This window comes from Spermophilus citellus (assembly GCF_964194105.1).
Source record: "Spermophilus citellus genome assembly, chromosome: 4".
Lineage (NCBI taxonomy): Eukaryota > Metazoa > Chordata > Mammalia > Rodentia > Sciuridae > Spermophilus > Spermophilus citellus.
Window position 1 is genome coordinate 145520713 of NC_138185.1, and position 21298 is coordinate 145542010.

A 21298-nucleotide genomic window follows, 5' to 3' on the forward strand; every position below is an offset into this window, starting at 1 on the left:
TTTCATGTTTTCTGTCCCACATTCCTTTCTAATTCTCTAATTCTGTATTTCCTATTAGTTTTTCATAGTAATTTCTCCAATTATAGTTTCAGTTTCTGTGTGTTACAAACTCTGAATTTCTGTAACTTCGTTTTCAGCATAACTCAAACTAATTCCTGTTTTTCTCTTTAGGAATTATAACTCTCATGTAATTGAAGCTTTTTATCTTTTCCCCCAATTTTGAGGGTATTGATCTACATTTGAGGAGAATAGGTTCTTTGGTCTGACTCAGGAGAGTTCTGGTTCTCACTGGCTGTCTGTGGACTGGAGTGACATTTTCATCTTGAGCAAGAATTAGTACTGGTGCTTAGAAACAATTCAGCCATTTTTCTTATTTTTTTAATCTTTTCTATGTAACTCAGGTGAAATGGACAGTGGAATACAGTAAGCCTCAAATTGGCAAGAAAACTTTCCCACAGGGAGGTAAGATTGGGTACAGGAGGTTTCAGAGGTGTTGTGCTAATTTGTTGATGTCCCTTTCTGTGGTGTGCTGGGAAGTCGGGGGACAGTTGGAGAGCTGTGGCAGAAAGCATAGCACACACAGATAGGAGCACATTTAACCAAAGGGAAGAATATGGTGAGACTCAAGGGTCTGCTGGCTTAGCATGAAATGATTTATTTGAAAGTTTCTGGAAGGGATAAATCTGGAGGATAGGAATTAGAGGAGACCGGATCACTGAGATAATGACAGAAGAAGTTTGGACAGTAGAGTGGGCTATGAAGATAGTGACTACAGAGTAGGAGTAGATGTACTATGATAAGAGAGGAAGGAGTTCTGGCAATGAAATATTAGATACCCCCAAACTCATTTTACCTTCTATGAAATTCTACCAAATTCTCTGATAGTAAAAGCTGCTTTGTTGAATTCTTTAAAATTATCTTTGAATTTAGGTCATCAGTATTTTTAACAGAGTAATGTAGTAAAGAATGCCTGAAATCTGGAGTCAACCTGTTTTGGTATATTTTTCTTTAAGGACAAATACATGTGCTCAAATAGAAAATTTATGAAACAAAAGTGGAAAAGGAGAAAACCCACGGTATCTTCATAGAAAGATAGCAACTGGTAAAATTTTGACTTTTCTTCAGATGCTTTTAAAATTTACTTCCATTTTTTAACAATTGTAAGAATTGGGTTTGAAATTAACACCTAGCTGTGCAACGTTAGGCAATTTATTTAAACTTTTTGAGTCCTTGTTTTCTAGTCTGTAAAACATAGATCCCTGTTTACAGCTATTTTTTTCAACAAAAGAGATGAAAGATTTTTTAGAGGCCATAAGCTTTTAGGAGGAAAGGAAATTAATGTTATAAACTTTGATATGTCTATTTTGAAGGAAATGATCACTAAAAAGGGTAAAAAAATAAAGATCAGCATTTATGATAAGATAGAACTTGAAGAAATTGTCTTAGTTGCAATTACGTGAGAGAATATGAACATTCTCAATTTAGACAAGTTTATAATTCATGGGTCAAATCATGAGCTGAAAAATTAAAGAACCGAATTGTAAAAATGGGGGATTATTTCTGAAATTCAAATATGAGGCTGGAAAATGAGGTTCACTGGGTATCTCAAAATATGTAGGATGAAGGATAATGAAATGGAAAAAATGAAAGAAAATAAAATAAGGGGGATTAGAGTCAGGAGGCACAGTATGTAAAGTCAATAATTTCAGAAGCACAAGAAGGAATGACTTAATTTGAATGGGAAGGCACAGGGAGCAGAGGGTGGAGAAAAGTATTAGAAAGATTTCATCATAAATGTTGGGGATAAGTAAGAAAGAAATGAAATATATTGGTAAGGAAAGTAGTTACCATTATATTAAAAAAGAATAGAGCAATGTGTCATTGGAAAGGGAGAGTAACCATAAAGAGAATAAAAAAGTATAGTAGGAATTTGATATTAGCAAGAGGGTAATATAATTAATATGTTTTTTTTTTTAAATGAATACGATCTTAAACCAGCAAAATTTTAAGAGGAAAAGATTACCTTTTAATTTTTTTTTGGGTTGATAACATGATTGTAAACCTAGAAAGCCCAAGATATATCAGTAAACAACTTCTGAATATTTTAAGGTGGCTGTGTAAGTAAGTAAAAAGTAAGTAGCTTTTCCATTTTAACACATTTCCTATTCTGTGGTATTTTTTTTCCATGTAGAAATAGTGGAGTATAAGTCTCTGTACTTCTGATACACCACTCCTTAAATTCTTAGGTGCTTTTGTTTACATTTCCCCTTTCTGGACTGTACTGTGAAGCTCAAACTAAATCTGAGGTTGTATGATCAAATGATCCCAAAGATTTAGGCACAGAAAAAGTTTCTGGGGCTAGCTCTCTGTGACTCAAGCACAGTATAAACTCTTAATTGTACAATGACAAGGTGACCTTCATTTTTTGATATCTGGGTCATTACTCCATAGCCAGGACGTCCTTTTCAACTTGAACACTTTTCCTGCCTCATGTGCTCCTCAGGTAACAGGAACATCAGGTTCAACCTTACACATGAAGTTGATGGACGGAGGAAATTACTCAGTGGTGTCTGAATTTGTGTTGCTGGGACTCACCAGTTCTTGGGAGCTTCAGATTCTCCTTTTTGTGTTCTTCACAATATTTTATGTAGCAAGTATGCTGGGAAACCTTCTCATTGTGCTCACCATCATCTCAGACCATCACTTACACTCCCCAATGTATTTCTTGCTGGCAAATCTCTCCTTCATCGATACGGGAGTGTCCAGCATCGCCACTCCAAAGATGATTTATGACCTGTTCAGAAAGCATAAAGCCATCTCCTTGAAAGGGTGCATCACACAGATGTTCTTCATTCACACTGTGGGAGGGACAGAGATGGTGCTGCTCATTGTCATGGCCTATGACCGATACGTGGCTATCTGCAAGCCCCTCCATTACCTGACCATCATGAGCCTAAGAATGTGCATTTCTCTTCTGACTGTGGCTTGGACCATTGGACTTATCCACGCTGTAGTCCAACTGGCTTTTGTTGTAAACTTGCCCTTTTGTGGAAGCAACAAAATGGATAGCTTTTACTGTGATTTTCCCCGGTTTATCAAACTTGCATGTACAGATACATACAGACTGGAGTTTCTGGTCACTGCCAACAGTGGTTTCATCTCCATGGGCACCTTCTTCATCTTGATTGTGTCTTATATCTCCATCCTGGTCACGGTTCGTAAACACTCCTCAGGAGGTTCCTCCTCCAAGGCCCTCTCCACTCTCTCAGCTCACATTACCGTGGTGGTTTTTTTCTTTGGTCCTTGCATCATAGTTTATGTGTGGCCATTCCCTACCTTACCCATAGATAAATTTTTAGCTATCTTTGATGCCATTATTACTCCTTTTATGAATCCTGTCATCTATACATTTAGAAATAAGGAGATGAAAGTGGCAATGAGAAAACTCTTTGTTAAGGCTTTAACGAGTTTTAGGAAAAGTTCTTTCATGCACAGTTCAGGAAATTCAGACTAATATTGACTGTTCTGGGAAATTAATCTCTTTAGTTAAATATTTCACAAGTTTTTTCATTTTAGTTCAGTTTTCAATATCCAATATGAAATGCTTCCTCACAGACTCTATTTTGATGTGGTAAGTTTTTCCTAGGGAAATGTTATTCTGAGAATTCTGCAAATATTGAAGAGGGAATTGGGAGGAGCTCAGAGATAAAACATGACCTAGTGTGCATGAGGCCCTGGGTTCCATCCCAGCACCATGAAAGAAGAAAAATATGTCTACAATGGGGAGGAGTGAATTCAGCCTTGGAATATTGAATTTGTTACTGGAGGTTGTGTCTGTTATTGAAGACTTTGGGATGGTCATGGCTGAAATCTCACCTACTAAAGCATTTCCACTGACGTTGGCTTTTCTTCTCTTTGATGCTGACTCTGAAAGACATCTCTCTTTCAATCTACATGTGTAACTATATTTATGCCCTCCGAGCTTCTCAATGTCCACACACAGAGAAGAATAAACAAAATTAAGATAATTGCCTAGATAGCTTTGAGAATTGGAGGCTTTTGTCATCTAAATTTATTTACCCGCACTCAGCTCAAGTTAATACTAAGGTTTTTAGATTTAGTTAAAATTGAAAGATGAAATTTAATGTAAATCATAGACATAACTGAGGAAATTTTAATATTATTAATGAATATTAAATCAATTTTTTAGGCCAGAAGAAATGTAAATTTCCATACCATTCAATGTATATGATAATTATAATTTATCCTGGTTATTTTCTAAACAGCAGTTTATTTTTATAAGGCAAAAAACCATATCTGATTATTAAATGATTGTAAATGTCTTGAATATTTTGGAACTAAAAGAGGAGAAACTGATTTATGAATAAAAAAGCAAAAAAATTAATTTATGTGAATAAGGTTTATAACTAAATAAAAAATAAAGTGTAGAAACTGCAAAAGAAAATTTATTGTAAAACTGTATAAATGAAGAGATATAAAGATATAATGAAGACATAATTAAACTTTCCATATGATAAAGTGTATTTTATATATGTGTGTGTATTTTATATATATATATATGTGTGTGTGTGTGTGTGTGTGTGTGTGTGTGTATGTGTGTGTGTGTGTGTGTATATATATAATTTTTTTTTCAGTACTAGAAATTGAACACAGGGCCTGTGAAGGCTAAGAAAGCACTCTACCACTGACCTACATTCTCTTCCATTATAAAAAAATATATTTTTTTGAAACATGGTCTTGCTAAGTTTCTGAGGCTGGCCATATGTAATTATTAAAAAAAATTAATGTTATTTATAAATAGTAAAAATAGTTATTCAGAAACTATCTTATTGTTCTCCCTGTGTTACCAGATGTGTAGGAGCAGGCATGCATGTGCAGTTACTCAAGTGTGGGTTACACAGCTATTTGGAATCTGGCCTGCCATCTGTAAGCTCCAGGAGGACTAGTAGCAATGCTTATAATGACATCCATAGGCTGTTAGTAAAAGATAAGGAGAAGGCTAAAATAGTTGAAGGCTAAAATTAGTGTTTCTGACAAATCTTTATCCAATTTTCTGCACTGATTTGCAATTGAATCTCAGCAAAAAAGATCAGATTCTCTTGAACTTGCAGATAGATTCATAAGCAATTGTCTTTTGTAGTTCTTGCTGTAACATATTAAAAATTTTTATCCTACCTGTGGCTACCTCTGAAATATTTTCTCAAGTTACCAGTCCTGACTTTTATCTTGAATTCTAGACAATGTAATTTTAAAAATTTCATGTATAACTTTGATTAAACTTGTAACCTTCCAATAGAAACCTGGTTCTTCTGCTTTTCCATCCTAGCTTGGTGATACTCTCAGTCTTTTCAAGCTAGAATCCTGGGAGATGCCTAGATTCTATTCACATCTGGTAGCATCCTGTCTATTTTCTTTTTTTGGTCCTGGAGATAAAACATAGGGCATGGTGTTTGCTAAGCAAGTGCTCCACCATTGAGCTAAGCCTCCGGCTTCTTATCTATCTATGCTTTTAAATATTGCATATTTTTGTTCCTTCCTCTCCCTTTTCAGCATCTTTCCTTAAGCCATGTCTCTCATTCCATACCTCTTAATTGGTTTCTGGGCATTGAGACTCCCACAAAGCCATCAGAGATATTTTCTGTAGTGAAAATCTACAGAAAGTGACTGCTCTCTATAACCATCTACCTTACAAGACATTATTGGATATCGATATCATACTTTGGTGGAATATATATACTCTTGAGTACCAAAATCTAGAATCTTTGACATGATTAGAGACCTTTAAGAACTGATTTTTCTGGTACACCTCATATAGCATGATGTAGCCCCAGATAAATTTAGATCAGTGGATATGACTTTGGAAATCGAACACAAAAAACTAGCTTTACTGCTTGTGGTGGGAGGTTGCACGGTTGTGGCGATTGAAATGAGGGGCTTGGTGGTCTAGGAGGGACCTGGGAATGCAAAATACTAGAGAAGAGTTTATGAAAACCATTCCTGTGGCCTGAGCTTGAGTTGACATATAATGTAGTTTGACACCATTGACAGACATCTTGGAGTCAATAATATTGTCTAAGAGTTTGTAATTTTTTTCCTACAGTTTCCTGGGACTGGAAGGAAGACTTGCTCCCTGGTGGGAAGGGTGGCGGGGAGGGAGGATGCCAAGACCAATAATATTTATCAACACCAAGTCTGAGTTTAAAATTCAAATTTGGTTTAGACATTATTTTTTCATGATTGTTTTTCTAGGGGATGTTATAAAAATATTGATTTATTCGTAATAAATCAGAGGGTTTTCCATTATTTCTAAAGTTGTGGTCTAAATGTTTATGTCCAGAGAGATTTTGTATTTTGACTGTTTTTGAGGATTTTTTAAATTGTAGTTTTCTATTATAAAAATATAAGTATTTTAAAAAATTAGAAAAATTTTGATCATATATGAATAATATTTTTTTACCAAGGACTAGAGGTAATGGTGCAAAGTATGTCTCAACTTAATAAATAATAATTTCAGGAGTATGATTCTCTTCTCAAATAGAATTCATTATGATACAGTAAATAGTGGTATTAACAGCTAAAATAGTTTCTTGAAGAAAGTGAAGTACTTTTGATTGTAGTGGATTTAGATTTTGCTTTTCTGTTATGAACACTAACTATCAGATTTTTCTAATGACTTAAAAAATTGTTGATTATATTAAATCATAAAATAATAGTTATGTGAAGATTTTTGATGTTTTAAAAAGAAATGCAGTTTATGAAAATTACAATGTAAATTAATAGTATTAAAATATTAAAAATTATTTTCTACTGCAAAAGAAATAAAAGGAGTCTGAGAGTTTATTTTCTAAAAAATTCAATGTTATTAAAAATAACTATCGGGCTGGGGATGTGGCTCAAGCGGTAGCGCGCTCGCCTGGCATGCGTGCGGCCTGGGTTCGATCCTCAGCACCACATACCAACAAAGATGTTGTGTCCGCCGAAAACTAAAAAATAAATATTAAAATCTCTCTCTCTCTCTCTCCTCTCTCACTCTCTCTTTAAAAAAAATAAATAACTATCACATTAGAGTGAAAAATTGGAAAGCATGCTTAGAAAATTTATGAATGATGTGAAAGTGAAAAATATAGGATGACAGAACAATGCTATAAAAGCATTGTGACAGATGCATCAAATTTAAGAATTATGTTTTTGAGCAGGAAAAGGAAATACATGAAATTCTATATTTATATGTAAAAAACAAAATTGCAGAAGTACAGGATAGTATAAATAAAATTTTCCAGAAGTTTATTTGAAAAAATATACATGGCTTTTGTATTAGTGACAATCCATTATATAGCTATGTTATCATACCTCCTAGGATATTGAGTAGCATTTTATTCATTGTCTTCATTAATACAAATATATAGTTCAGACAATGGAAGATAAAATCCCATTACTTTGAGAACTGGACAGACTACAGACATAGAATTGTGTTAAAGGATGGGCATCATTTGTTATTAGACATACATTTAAAAAACTTTAAAAATGTAAGGGCTCAGCCTGGTATGGTGGTGCATGCCTGTAATCCCAGCAGCTCAGGAGGCTGAGACAGGAGGATTTGTGCGTTCCAAGTCAGCCTCAGCAAAAAGCGAGCTGCTAAACAACTCAGTGAGACCCTGTCTCTAAATAAAATACAAAAAATAGGGCTGATGATGTGGCTCAGTGGTTGAGTACTCCTGATTTCAATCCCTGGTACCCCCCACCCCCAAATGTAAGTGCTTATCATATATAATTGTTATATAAATATATTATAAGCAATACATATTATGAAGTTATATATATGTATGTGTGTATATATATATATAAAACATCATTGCTAAAAATTCCAAACTACACAGTCTTCTAAAGCTCATTGTTTATCTTATAAAGCTCATTGTTTATCATGCATAAATATATGTTATAAAGTGGAATCATAACAATACAGGTTGGCATTCTGATCTTCAAATGTATCATGTTATTAAGTATTTAGCTACATATTATTTTTAATGATTATATAGTACCTCATTTGTAAGGGTTTCTTACTTTGAAACCAGATTTCCTTTGGTGGATATATATTTAGTCACCAACTTATAGGAAGCATGGTATAATACATTATCAGGCACTTTTTAGATTCCTCCTCCTCCTCCTCCTCCCTCCTCCCTCTTTCCTCCACCTTCATCCCTCCTCCTCCTCCTCCTCCTCCTCCTCCTCCTCCTCCTCCTCCTCCTCCTTCTTTTCTTCGCACTAGGAGTTGAACCCAGTGGCGCTTAACCACTAAGCCACATTCCCAGCCCTTTTTAATACTTTATTTAGAAACAGGGCTTCACCTTAGCACCTCGTTTATGCTGAGACTGGCTTTGAACTCACCATCCTCCTGCCTCAGCCTCCTGAGTTGCTGGGATTACAGGTGTGAGCCACCACATCTGGCCTAGATTATTTCTTAGTAAAATTTCTGATAATGCAATTTCTGGGCAAAAAGTACCTATATTTTGAAGGCTATTTTTTTCTTTTTTTTATTGGTTGTTCACAACATTACAAAGCTCTTGACATATCATATTTCATACATTAGATTGAAGTGGGTTATGAACCCCCAATTTTACCCCAAATGCAGATTGCAGAATCACGTCGGTTACACATCCACAATTTTACATAATGCCCTATTAGTAATTGTTGTATTCTGCTACCTTTCCTATCCCCTACTATCCCCCCTCCCCTCCCCTCCCATCTTCTCTCTCTACCCCATCTACTGTAATTCATTTCTCTCCTTCTTTATTTTCCCATTCCCCTCAAAACCTCTTATATGTAATTTTGTATAGCAATGAGGGTCTCCCTTCATTTCCATGCAATTTCCCTTTTCTCTCCCTTTCCCTCCCATCTCATGTCTCTGTTTAATGTTAATCTTTTCTTCCTGCTCTTCCTCCCTGCTCTGTTCATAGTTGCTCTCATTATATCAAAGAAGACATTTGGTATTTGTTTTTTAGGGATTGGCTAGCTTCACTAAGCATAATCTGCTCTAGTGCCATCCATTTCCCTGCAAATTCTATGATTTTGTCATTTTTTATTGCTGCATAGTACTCCATTGTGTATAGATGCCACATTTTTTTATCCATTCATCTATTGAAGGGCATCTGGGTTGGTTCCACAGTCTAGCTATTGTGAATTGTGCTGCTATGAACATCGATGTGGCAGTATCCCTGTAGCATGCTCTTTTAAGGTCTTCAGGGAATAGTCCGAGAAGGTCAATAGCAGGGTCAAATGGTGGTTCCATTCCCAGCTTTCCCAGGAATCTCCAAACTGCTTTCCAAATTGGCCGCACCAATTTGCAGTCCCACCAGCAATGTACAAGTGTACCCTTTTCTCCACATCCTCGCCAGCACTTGTTGTTGTTTGACTCCATAGTGGCTGCCAATCTTACTGGAGTGAGATGGTATCTTAGGGTGGTTTTGATTTGCATTTCTCTGACTGCTAGAGATGGTGAGCATTTTTTCATGTACTTGTTGATTGATTGTATATCCTCCTCTGAGAAGTGTCTGTTCAGGTCCTTGGCCCATTTGTTGATTGGGTTATTTGTTATCTTATTGTCTAATTTTTTGAGTTCTTTGTATACTCTGGATATTAGGGCTCTATCTGAAGTGTGAGGAGTAAAAATTTGTTCCCAGGATGTAGGCTCCCTATTTACCTCTCTTATTGTTTCTCTTGCTGAGAAAAAACTTTTTAGTTTAAGTAAGTCCCATTTGTTGATTCTTGTTATTAACTCTTGTGCTATGGGTGTCCTATTAAGGAATTTGGAGCCCGACCCCACAATATGTAGATCGGAGCCAACTTTTTCTTCTATCAGACGCAGAGTCTCTGATTTGATATCAAGCTCCTTGATCCATTTTGAGTTAACTTTTGTGCATGGCGAGAGAAAGGATTCAGTTTCATTTTGTTGCATATGGATTTCCAGTTTTCCCAACACCATTTGTTGAAGATGCTATCCTTCTTCCATTGCATGCTTTTAGCCCCTTTATCAAATATAAGATAGTTGTAACTTTGTGGATTAGTCTCTGTGTCCTCTATTGTATACCATTTGTCCACCCGCCTGTTTTGGTACCAGTACCATGCTGTTTTTGTCACTATTGCTCTGTAATATAGTTTGAAATCTGGTATCGCTATACCGCCTGATTCACACTTCCTGTTTAGAATTGCTTTTGCTATTCTGGGTCTTTTATTTTTCCATATGAATTTCATGATTGCTTTGTCTATTTCTACAAGAAATGCCATTGGGATTTTGATTGGCATTGCATTAAACCTATAGAGAACTTTTGGTAATATCGCCATTTTGATGATGTTAGTTCTGCCTATCCATGAACAGGGTATATTTTTCCATCTTCTAAGATCATCTTCTACTTCTCTCTTTAGGGTTCTGTAGTTTTCATTGTATAAATCTTTCACCTCTTTTGTTAGGTTGATTCCCAAGTATTTTATTTTTTTTGAGGATATTGTGAATGGAGTGTTTTTCCTCATTTCCGTTTCAGAAGTTTTGTCGCTGATATACAGAAATGCCTTTGATTTATGCGTGTTGATTTTATATCCTGCCACTTTGCTGAATTCATTTATTAGTTCTAGTAGTTTCTTTGTAGACCCTTTTGGGTCTTCTAGGTATAGAATCATGTCATCTGCAAATAGTGATAATTTAAGTTCTTCTTTTCCTATTTTTATGCCTTTAATTTCTTTCGTCTGTCTAATTGCTCTGGCCAGTGTTTCGAGAACTATATTGAATAGAAGTGGTGATAGAGGGCATCCCTGTCTTGTTCCAGATTTTAGAGGGAATGCCTTCAACTTTTGTCCATTCAGAATGATGCTAGCCTGAGGCTTAGCATAGATAGCTTTTACAATGTCAAGGTAAGTTCCTGTTATCCCTAGTTTTTCTAATGTTTTGAACATAAAGGGATGCTGTACTTTGTTGAATGCTTTCTCTGCGTCTATCGAGATGATCATATGGTTCTTATCTTTAAGTCTATTGATGTGGTGAATAACATTTATTGATTTCCATATATTGAACCATCCTTGCATCCCAGGGATGAATCCTACTTGATCATGGTGCACAATTTTTTTGATGTGTTTTTGTATTCGATTCGCAAGGATTTTATTGAGGATTTTTGCATCTAGGTTCATTAGAGATATTGGTCTGTAGTTTTCTTTCTTTGAGGTGTCTTTGTCTGGTTTCGGAATCAGGGTGATGTTGGCCTCATAGAATGAATTTGGAAGAGCTCCCTCTTTTTCTATTTCCTGCAATAACTTGAAAAGTATTGGTATTAATTCTTCTTTAAAGGTTTTGTAAAACTCTGCTGTATACCCATCTGGTCCTGGGCTTTTCTTGGTTGGTAGTCTTTTGATTGCTTCTTCAATTTCATCCATTAATATTGGTCTGTTCAAATTGTGTGTATCCTCCTGACTCAGTCTGGGCAAATCATATGACTTAAGAAATTTATCAATGTCTTCACTATCTTCTATTTTATTGGAATATAGGTTTTCAAAATAATTTCTAATTGTCTTCTGTATTTCTGTAGCATCTGTTGTGATATTGCCTTTTTCATCCCGTATGTTAGTAATTTGAGTTCTCTCTCTTCTTCTCTTCGTTAGCATGGCTAAAGGTCTGTCGATCTTATTTATTTTTTTGAAGAACCAACTTTTAGTTTTGTTAATTTTTTCAATAGTTTCTTTTGTTTCCATTTCATTGATTTCCGCTCTGATTTTAATTATTTCTTGCCTTCTGCTACATTTGCTGTTGTTTTGCTCTTCCTTTTCTAGGGCTTTGAGATGAAGTGTGAGCTCATTTATTTGTTGGTTTTTTCTTTTTTTGAGGAATGACCACCAGGCGATGAATTTTCCTCTTAAAACTGCTTTCATTGTGTCCCATAGATTCCGATATGTTGTGTCTGTATTTTCATTTATCTCTAAGAATTTTTTGATTTCCTCCTTTATGTCTTCTGTAACCCATTGATCATTCAGTAACATATTGTTCATTTTTCATGTGATGTAGGATTTTTCCTTCCTTCTTTTATCATTGATTTCCAGTTTCATTCCATTATGATCAGATAAAATGCAAGGTATTATCTCCACCCCTTTATATTTACTGAGGGTTGCCCTATGGCATAATATATGGTCTATTTTTGAGAAGGATCCATGTGCTGCTGAGAAAAAAGTATATCCATTTGATGATGGTTGATATATTCTATATATGTCAGTTAAGTCTAGGTTATTGATTGTGATATTGAGTTCTATAGTTTTTTATTCAACTTTTCTTTGGAGGATCTGTCCAATGGTGAGAGAGGTGTTTTGAAGTCACCCATAATTATTGTGTTGTGGTCTATTTGATTCTTGAAGTTGAGGAGAATTTGTTTTATGAATGTCGCAGCACCATTATTTGGTGCATAAATATTGATAATTGTTATGTCTTGTTGGTGAATGGTTCCTTTTAACAGTATATAATGACCTTCTTTATCCCTTTTGATTAACTTAGTCTTGAAGTCGATTTTATTCGATATGAGGATGGCCACCCCTGCTTGCTTACGAGGACCATGTGCGTGGTATATTTTTTCCCATCCTTTCACCTTCAGCCTGTGTATGTCTTTTCCAATCAGATGTGTCTCCTGGAGGCAGCATATTGTTGGATTTGTTTTTTTAATCCATGATACCAGCCTATGTCGCTTTATTGGAGAGTTTAAGCCATTAACATTCAGAGTTACTATTGATATATGGTTTGTACTTCCATCCATGTTTGATTGTTTATCCTTTTTTAAAAAAATTTAGTTTGTTTCTCCATGATTATCTTTCCCCTCGCCCTCTGTCTTTACCGAGGCACTTCCCACTGATGGTTTTGGTTATTGTTTTTCATTTCTTCCTCGTGTAGTGTTTTGCTCAAAATGCTTTGCAATGCTGGTTTTCTGGCTGCAAATTCTTTTAACTTTTGTTTATCATGAAAGATTTTTATTTCGTTGTCATACCTGAAGCTTAATTTTGCTGGATACAGAATTCTTGGTTGGCATCCATTGTCTTTCAGTGTTTGAAATACATTGTTCCATGACCTTCTTGCTTTCAGTGTCTGTGATGAAAAATCCGTTGTTAACCTTATTGGTTTACCCCTGAATGTAATCTGTCTCCTTTCTCTTGTAGCTTTTAATATTTTCTCTTTGTTCTGTATATTGGATATCTTCATAACAATGTGTCTTGGCGTTGGTCTACTGTGATTTTGTGTGCTCGGTGTCCTGTATGCAGCTTCAATTTGTATATCTGTTTCCTTTTTTATTTCTGGAAAGTTTTCTGTAATTATTTCATTCAGCAGGTTACTCATTCCCTTGGTTTGAATCTCTGTACCTTCTTCTATCCCAATGACTCGTAAGGTTGGTTTTTTTATGTTATCCCATAACTCTTGGATGTTTTTCTCGTGATCTTTCACCAGCCTTTCTGAGTTGGCTAGACTCTTTTCAAGATGATATATTTTGTCTTCATTATCTGACATTCTGGCTTTTACTTGCTCCACTCTGTTAGTGGTACTCTGAATTGAGTTTTTAATTTGGTTTATCATTTCCTTCATTTCTAGAATTATTGTTTGATTATTTTTTATAATCTCTATCTCCTGATAAAGATGCTTAACTTCTTCTTTTATCTGTTTATGTAATTCATTCTCAATGTGTTCTTTTGCTTCTTGAATTTGCTGTCTCGTATCCTCTTTAAGGTTCCATTCCATCTGTCTAAGGTGTTCCTTGAGTTCTTTATATGACCATTTTTCTGATGACTCTAGGTCCTTCTGAATATTTAGACTGTCCTGCATTGTTTGTACTCCTTTTCTTCCTTGCTTTTTGAAGCTGCTCATGTTACTTCTTGTTCTGTTTGACTGCTGAGTTACTGTTTACTCCTATAAATTTATTAGATGCTTGGGAGGAAAGGTATTAGAAGGGAAGGGAAGAAGTCACTAAAGAGAATGAGAGTAAGCAGGTAGAATTCAAGGAAGGGGGGATAAGATAATTGAAAAGAAATGAAAAGACAAAAGAAGAAAAAAATAGGAAATAAAAAAAGAAAAAAATTAAAAAAATAATAAAAAAAGAATTAAAATTAAAATTAGAAGAAAAAAAATTGAAAAAAAATTGTAAAAGAAAATTTAAAAAAACAACAAGAAAGAAAAATGAAAATGAAAGAAAAACCCAAATCAAAAAAGAGAAAAGAAAAAAAGAAAACAAACAAAACAAAAAAACCCTAATAAATGCAGTCTTAGAGTTTGATTAACTTCTCTTCCAGTAGGTGGCGCTGTGCCCACCAGGCCAAGTTTCTCCTGTCAATACGCGGGAACCAATCACTGTTCAGCAGCTCCTCCCAGACTGGGCGAGTCTCCAATCCTGAGTGCCTAGGGCCTCCTCTTGTGTCTAGTCACTTCCCACTTTTCCTCTAGCCAGGCCCCTCTCACGGGTGCCGCTCACCACAATACTGGCTACACGCCAGGTCTGCTGCTCCTGGGAGCCCTGTTTTCATGAATGACTGGCCACACTCTTCCAATTTGCCATTCCCTCAGACACTAAGTTTGTAGAGCTTGGGGCTGAGAATCCTCAGCAAATTTTACTTGCCCTCCGGTAGCCACGCCCCCGGTAGCTGGTGCAAGAGACCTCAGTTGTCAGCACTGGTGGGAGCGGTAGTTCCGCGCTGCGGGTCCCGCGCCACCTCTGATTCCCTGGGTCTGGCTATCGTGCTCACGGGAGAGCTGGGAGGGGCCCTTAAGGTTTCCCCGATGTGTGGAGAGGGAAGGCTAGGGAATTACACACCTGTAGCCACAGGTTTCAATGAAGTTATCTCCTCTGCCGTAGTCTGATGATGTCAGTTCTCTGCCATGGTGGTATCTCTTGCAAATGGTGACAGTTCGTTTCCCTTTGCCGGACGACCAATGCAACGGGTGGGTCCTTACTGTCTCTCCCAAGCCCCGTTTCAAACCTGTGGCCACTACCTATGAATGCTCGGTAGGCATTTACCTCCGTAGGATGAGAAGGGCTGACCAGTTGTTTCAGCCGGATGGATTAGTGCTGAGTCACAGCTGTTTGTCTGCGGGAAGCAGGCGAACAGGAGCTTGAATTCAGCCAATCCGGGCTCAGTGTGTGTACTGAGCGGCCCAGACTGTTCACCCCAGATCCACGTCAGCTCAGCATTGCCTAGTGATCCTGAGCAAACATATTTAGGTTGTTTACGACTCCCTATGCCTGCACAGCTGAAGAGGTCAGAGACTTGATCTCTCTGCGCCCGCCGCCTTGTTGGAATCCGAAGTAATCTCTGAAGGCTATTTTTTTAATGTTGCCAATTGTTCTCCCAAATTAGAATAATTTGTTTTAAAGATTTTAGACACGGTGTGTTCATTAGTATATTTGTTAGTTTTCATCTTAATAGTTTTTGTATTTCTTTACAATCTTGGGAAACTAGCTTGCTAAGAGATTTCAAAAAGAATAGATTTTGTGTCTTATTAAATTGATTATTTTTTTGTTATGAGGGATTGAACTCAAGGGCACTCAACCACTGAGCCACAGCCCCAGCTCTATTTAGTATTTTATTTAGAGACAGAGTTTCACTGAGTTGCTCAGTGCATTGCTTTTACTGAGGCTGGTTTTGAATTCAAGATCTTCCTATCTCACCTGCTGAGCTGCATAGTTTCACTGAGTTGCTCAGTGCATTGCTTTTGCTGAGGCTGATTTTGAATTCAAGATCTTCCTATCTCACCTGCTGAGCTGCTAGGATTACAGGCTTGTGCAACTATGCCCAGTCAAATTGATTTTTTCTGCATCTATTTTGAGGGTTAAAAAATGAGTTTTCTTACTGGGTGCGGTGGCACATTCCTGTAATCTCAGCAGCTTGGGAGCCTGAGGCAGCAGGATTGCAGGTTTGAAGCCAGTGTCAGCAATTTAGTGGGATTGTAAGCAACCTAGTGAAACCTTGTCTCAGAATTAAAAATAAAAGGGCTGGGGATGTGGCTCAGTGGTTCAGTGTCCCTGGGTTCAATCCCTGATTATCCTCCCCCCCACAAAAAATGTTTTCTAGTTTTTAACATAAGGAATTACATTTATTGAATTTTGAACCTTGATTTTCAAGGTAAAATTTACTTGATCATGATGTTTTCCCTTGTATACACTTCTGTTTGTTTGCTAGTATTTTTTTTTTCATTTTTTAAATGGTTACTCATGACAGTACAATGACCTTGGCATATCATACATTTGAATCAGATGGGCTACAATTTCTCATTTTTCTGAATATACAGGTTGCAGAATCACATTGGTCATGCAGTCACATATATACACACAGTATGTTTGCTAGTATTTTATCAGCAAATTTGCATTTATTTTATTAGAATCTTTGCATTTGTTTATGAGAGATATTGGTCTTTTTAAAAATACCTATTATAGTGTATTTTCTGTTGCTATAAAATACTACAGAATTCTACAGACTGGGTTAATTACAAACAATAGATGTTTATTTGGCTCATGGTTCTGGAGGCTAGGAAGGTCAAGCTTGAGGGGCTGCAACTGATGTGGGCTTTCTTGCCAACCCACATCATAGACAGTATCACATATCAACAGAGAATGCACATGCAAGAGAAAAAGGGCTCAAACTCCCCCCTTTTATAACTCACTCATTCCTATAATATTAATCCACTCCCATGTTGAGGGCTTCAATTCATTCATGAGGGTGATGTTCAAGGACCTAATCATCTCTTAAAGGTCACACATAATCCCATTGTGAAGGCAATTAAATATATTCTGTGGATTTGAACAAATGTCCAATAACTTGTATCCACACGAAAAAATATAATAACATGATTTATTACAGTATTGTATAGTAGTTTCACTGTTCTAAAATTCTATGGTCTGCCTATTTATTCATTCCTCCCCGCAACCCTTGGCAACCTGTAAGCTTCTTGTATTTGATTTTCCTTCCATTCTTTACATTTGGGAAATTTTATGCTGTCAGAGGCCGCGACCAAGTCAAGATGGTGCCTGGCAGTTTGCCAGGAGGAGTGGCTTGTGAGGCAATGCCACTGAGCCATCAAGATGGTGGGGACTCCTTATTGGCTGATTGCTGTGTCTGTAGGGGAGCAATTCTATGATTGGATGATATGGATTGAGTCATGCCTTATGTAAATCAGTTAGATATATATACCTCAACTGTTCCATAATAAAGCAGTTCCCCCTTCAACCTTCAAGTTGCTTGTCACCTCCCGGTTATTTTGCCCAGCAGGACTTCGGCAAGTGGTGGCCCATACGGGGAACTCCAGGATGCTTGGGGTTAAGTGACAAGGTAAGCTGCCTGTCCCTAGAAATAGATAGGACAGGAGGAAAGCTGCTTGCCCCTGAGGAGCAGATAGGGCGAGAGGACCGATGGCCATTTCAAGAAAATAGAAAAATTGATACAATGTGTTTTTGTTTCATTTTGTTTCATTTTATCTTAGTATGTTGTGTTGTCTTTGTTACAGAAATATAGGATCAGAAGTTAGTAAAAATCAAACCGAAAGGGTGTTAAGTAAATTGCTAAAGGAAGGAGGCACCACAGTAAAACCAAGAACAGTTAGGGCATACGTTGATACAATACAAAAATGTAGCCCATGGTTCTTAGAGGAGGGGTTGTTAAATATACCACAATGGGACCATCATGGTGAAGATTTGAATAAAAATAGAAAAGAAAAGTCCAGGAACTTTGCCAGTCGGCACATTACCATTATGGACGTTGATACGATTTTGTTTGCTTACAACAAAAGGCTGCTACTAACCTCTTTTTGTCACCAGAGGGTGCATGAGGTGGCACGGTGCGGCGGCCGCCTTGTGTGCAAGCTGGTCACGGCGCAGCAGAGAGACAGTCGGGATGGAGAACGGCCTCTGCCATATTGTCATCCCTCTCCCCCGCGGAAATTCTGCCCTTTTATTAAAAAAAAAAAAAAAAAGAAAAAGAAAAGGCTATCTCCGAGGATGGGCCTAATTTGCTCTGGGCTGAAACCATCCTCCAGGGTTTGGAAAGGTCAAACTCCACCCAAGACGCCCTGCCCCCAGTGTAAAAAGGGATTTCATTTGGCAAAAGGATTATAAGTCCAAATTTGATATTGAGGGGAAACAACCGGGAGGGGGGGGAACAATTGCCATTCTCAAGCCTTCTGAGCTTTATAAATGCAGGGTTATCAATATCTCAAATCCATAACAGCTAATATTCAGAACTCCAGTTTAGCTATCCTTACATCTGCAACACTGGTTCTCCCACACCTGGAGGCTAATGAATAATGAGCACCATTGAGGCCTATTTCAAATGTAAAAAACCTTGAGGCTTACTTGTGGGAATACCTTCAAACCCATATGCAAGTTACAGGAAGAAGGATGGGATATCAAAAGAAGAGTCAAACCCAGGTGGTAGCCAGGATGCTTTTTTCAATATCTATTTTAAGTAGATTTTGCCTTATGCTCTTCCCAAAACCACACATATGCCCTCTCCCATGTCATGGAGTTCTATTTTATTTTTTGAGCTTATAGTTTTGATCCTACAGACCTAGGTTAATGTTTTTCTGATCAGTTCTATTTTTTGATCAACTGTGGAGTTTTTAAACATTGCAATGGAGATTTCACCTGTGAAAAGCTACAAGGCCTTTACTATTGTGTTATGTGTGCACACTTGTGTTATGTGTTGTATGTCTGTATGTGCATATGTCCATATGTCATACACATGATATGAAAATTGGCAGATATATGAGGAGCGCTCATGAAAAATAAAAAAAAAATGGATCCAAAGATCTTTTATTCATGTGATTTAAACAGTTCAATTTAAATTGGGTCAACAGATGAAAGTAAAGATGTCTTTAAAATTAAGCTTACAAGTTTTTCTAGGTGTTCAAAAAAAAAAACTAATAAAATGTTGATGTCTATGAAATAATCTACATAAATTCAGAAATTTACAAGGATTGTTTTTAAATGTGAACAAAAAAGGAGGTTAACAGATGGGAAGAAGAAATTAGAAGGTTCTATGTATAAAAATCATATTTAATAGAAGAGAAAAAATGCTTTGATACTACTGATGTTAATAATACTACCCAGCCTTGCATTAGATTAGGGAATCAAACTGTAGGAAAGTCTGGCCCATAAATAATACCTATGCTAGATTTGGTAATGTAACTGGTATTACGGGAGTTACTCCTAGGTTTAGTAGCAAGAATAATCGCACTGAGCCAGTACAAAAATCTTGGGCTCCTCGATGTTGGAGCCCAGAACAAACCTGGCCACCGACATGGTCAGGTTCCTTGGAACGAGGTTCCACCCATTACTTAACTCCTGGATTTACATGTACTCCTAGATTTAACACCTTTTCAAATGAAACATTTAAAGGAGACCATTTTACTTATCAAAATTCTAGTCAAGGCATTACACCATATCCATTTAATATTTGGTCATTTTGTGGACAAAGGGCTTGTATGGATATTTCACCTGCAGGATTTATAAAAGGAGGATCGATGTTTAATGGGTCTTACAATTATAATACTAGTACTACGTTTGAGACCAATGTACAAATAAATAAGACTAAATATATAGATTTCAAACCTACTCCTGTTTGTTTACTTTCACCTTTCCTTTTCATTATATCTAATAATTCTGTTCAGGATAGTGTACTAAATTGTTCAGAAAATTGTTTTCTTAGTGTCTGCTCTGCTGGAATGCTACACAATTTTCTTTAGCCATCATTGCCAGAATTCCTACCTTCATTGCCAGTGAAGACAAAAATAGAAGAATTTCCAGTATTACTGAGAACCAAACAAGACTTCAGAATACAGCTGCCATCATCACAGCTGTTGCTGTTTCTGCTGCTGCTGCTACAGCTTCTGTGATAGCTATCACAGAAACTGTACAAACTGCTGCATCAATAAATAATGTAACTCAACAAATAGCACAAGCTTTACAAACACAAAACATTATTAATGATCACCTTAGAAATGGAATTCTGATGCTCAACTAAAGAGTCAATTTACTTCAAGAAGGAATAGACATATTAATGGATTCCTCTGCTTTAAGCTGCTTATAGAACTTACCTGGACTGTGTATCACTTCTATGCAATATGATAATATTTCTCGAGCAGCAAATCTTTCCAGACAACTAGGAGCCATGCTTAATGGCACATGGAATGTAAAGTTTCAAAATTTAACTAATCTATTAAGACAATAAATTGTAACTCTTAATAGTACCAGGGTGTCTTTGCCAACGGTGTCATCGGTGGTTCAGTTTTTCCAGGGGTTTCTCTCTTGGAGTTGTCAATGGCTTGGTATCGTGGCATTTTGTATTCTCCTCCTTCTGCTTGTGGCAGGTTGTTTATGGTGTTTGTGTAGATTACCAAGATCTACAAGTATGGCTAAATATGTTGGGCTGGTAGTCAAAGATGGGTGAGATCCAATTACAATGGTACTAGCCTAAGCCAGGAGGCTGACGATTTGAGGTCAGACCATTCAATGACGGGTAAGGACCATATGTAGTATTGGACAACCTAAGACAGGCACGGTCCCTAAGCCACATACTTGTTGTTTAGTAAAAGAAAAGGGGGGAGATGTCGGAGGCCAAGACCAAGTCAAGATGGTGCCTGGCAGTTTGCCAGGAGGAGTGGCTTGTGAGGCAATGCCACCGAGCCATCAATATGGTGGGGACTCCTTATTGGCTGATTGCTGATTCCCGGTTATTTTGCCTAGCAGGACTGCAGCATTATGCTATTATATCATTGAAAAGATTTTGCATTTCTTTGGTTTATATCTCTGCTCCTTCACCTATTCTGATAACTCTTAAATTTGATCCTTTTATGTTATCACATAATTCTTGGATGTTCTGTTCATTCTTATCATCTTCTCTGCATGGTCAACTCTACTTTCAAGATATATATTTTGTCTTTATTGTTTGAGGTTCTGTCTTCCAAGTCATCTAGTCTGTTGGTGATGCTTTCTATTGAATTTATAATTTGATTTACTGATTCCTTCATTTTTGAGGATTTCTGATTTTTTTTTTTACAATCTAACTCTTTATTGAAGTGATCTTTCATTTCCTATAGTTTTTCTTTGATTTCACTCCTTATACTATCTTTTACTTCACATATCAATTTAACTATGTACAATCTGAACTCCTTCTTGGACATTTCTTCTACTGTGTTATTAGTGGCTTCTGTTGTTGAAGAACTACAACAGAAGTTTTGTTTGGGTTGCTTTATTCCCTTGTTTTTCATGTTGTTAGTGTGTTT

General features: G+C 36.8%; 1 protein-coding gene across 1 annotated transcript; it reads left to right on the forward strand.

Annotated features, from left to right (window-relative positions):
* Positions 1-2533: 2533 nt before the first annotated feature.
* Positions 2534-3514, forward strand: LOC308646185 (olfactory receptor 4F3/4F16/4F29-like; the record flags this gene model as incomplete). The annotated part of the gene is made up of 1 exon (XM_081288853.1): positions 2534-3514. One exon carries the CDS (start codon positions 2534-2536, stop codon positions 3512-3514), a length of 981 nt encoding a protein of 326 aa, XP_081144979.1.
* Between the last annotated feature and the right edge of the window lie 17784 nt (positions 3515-21298).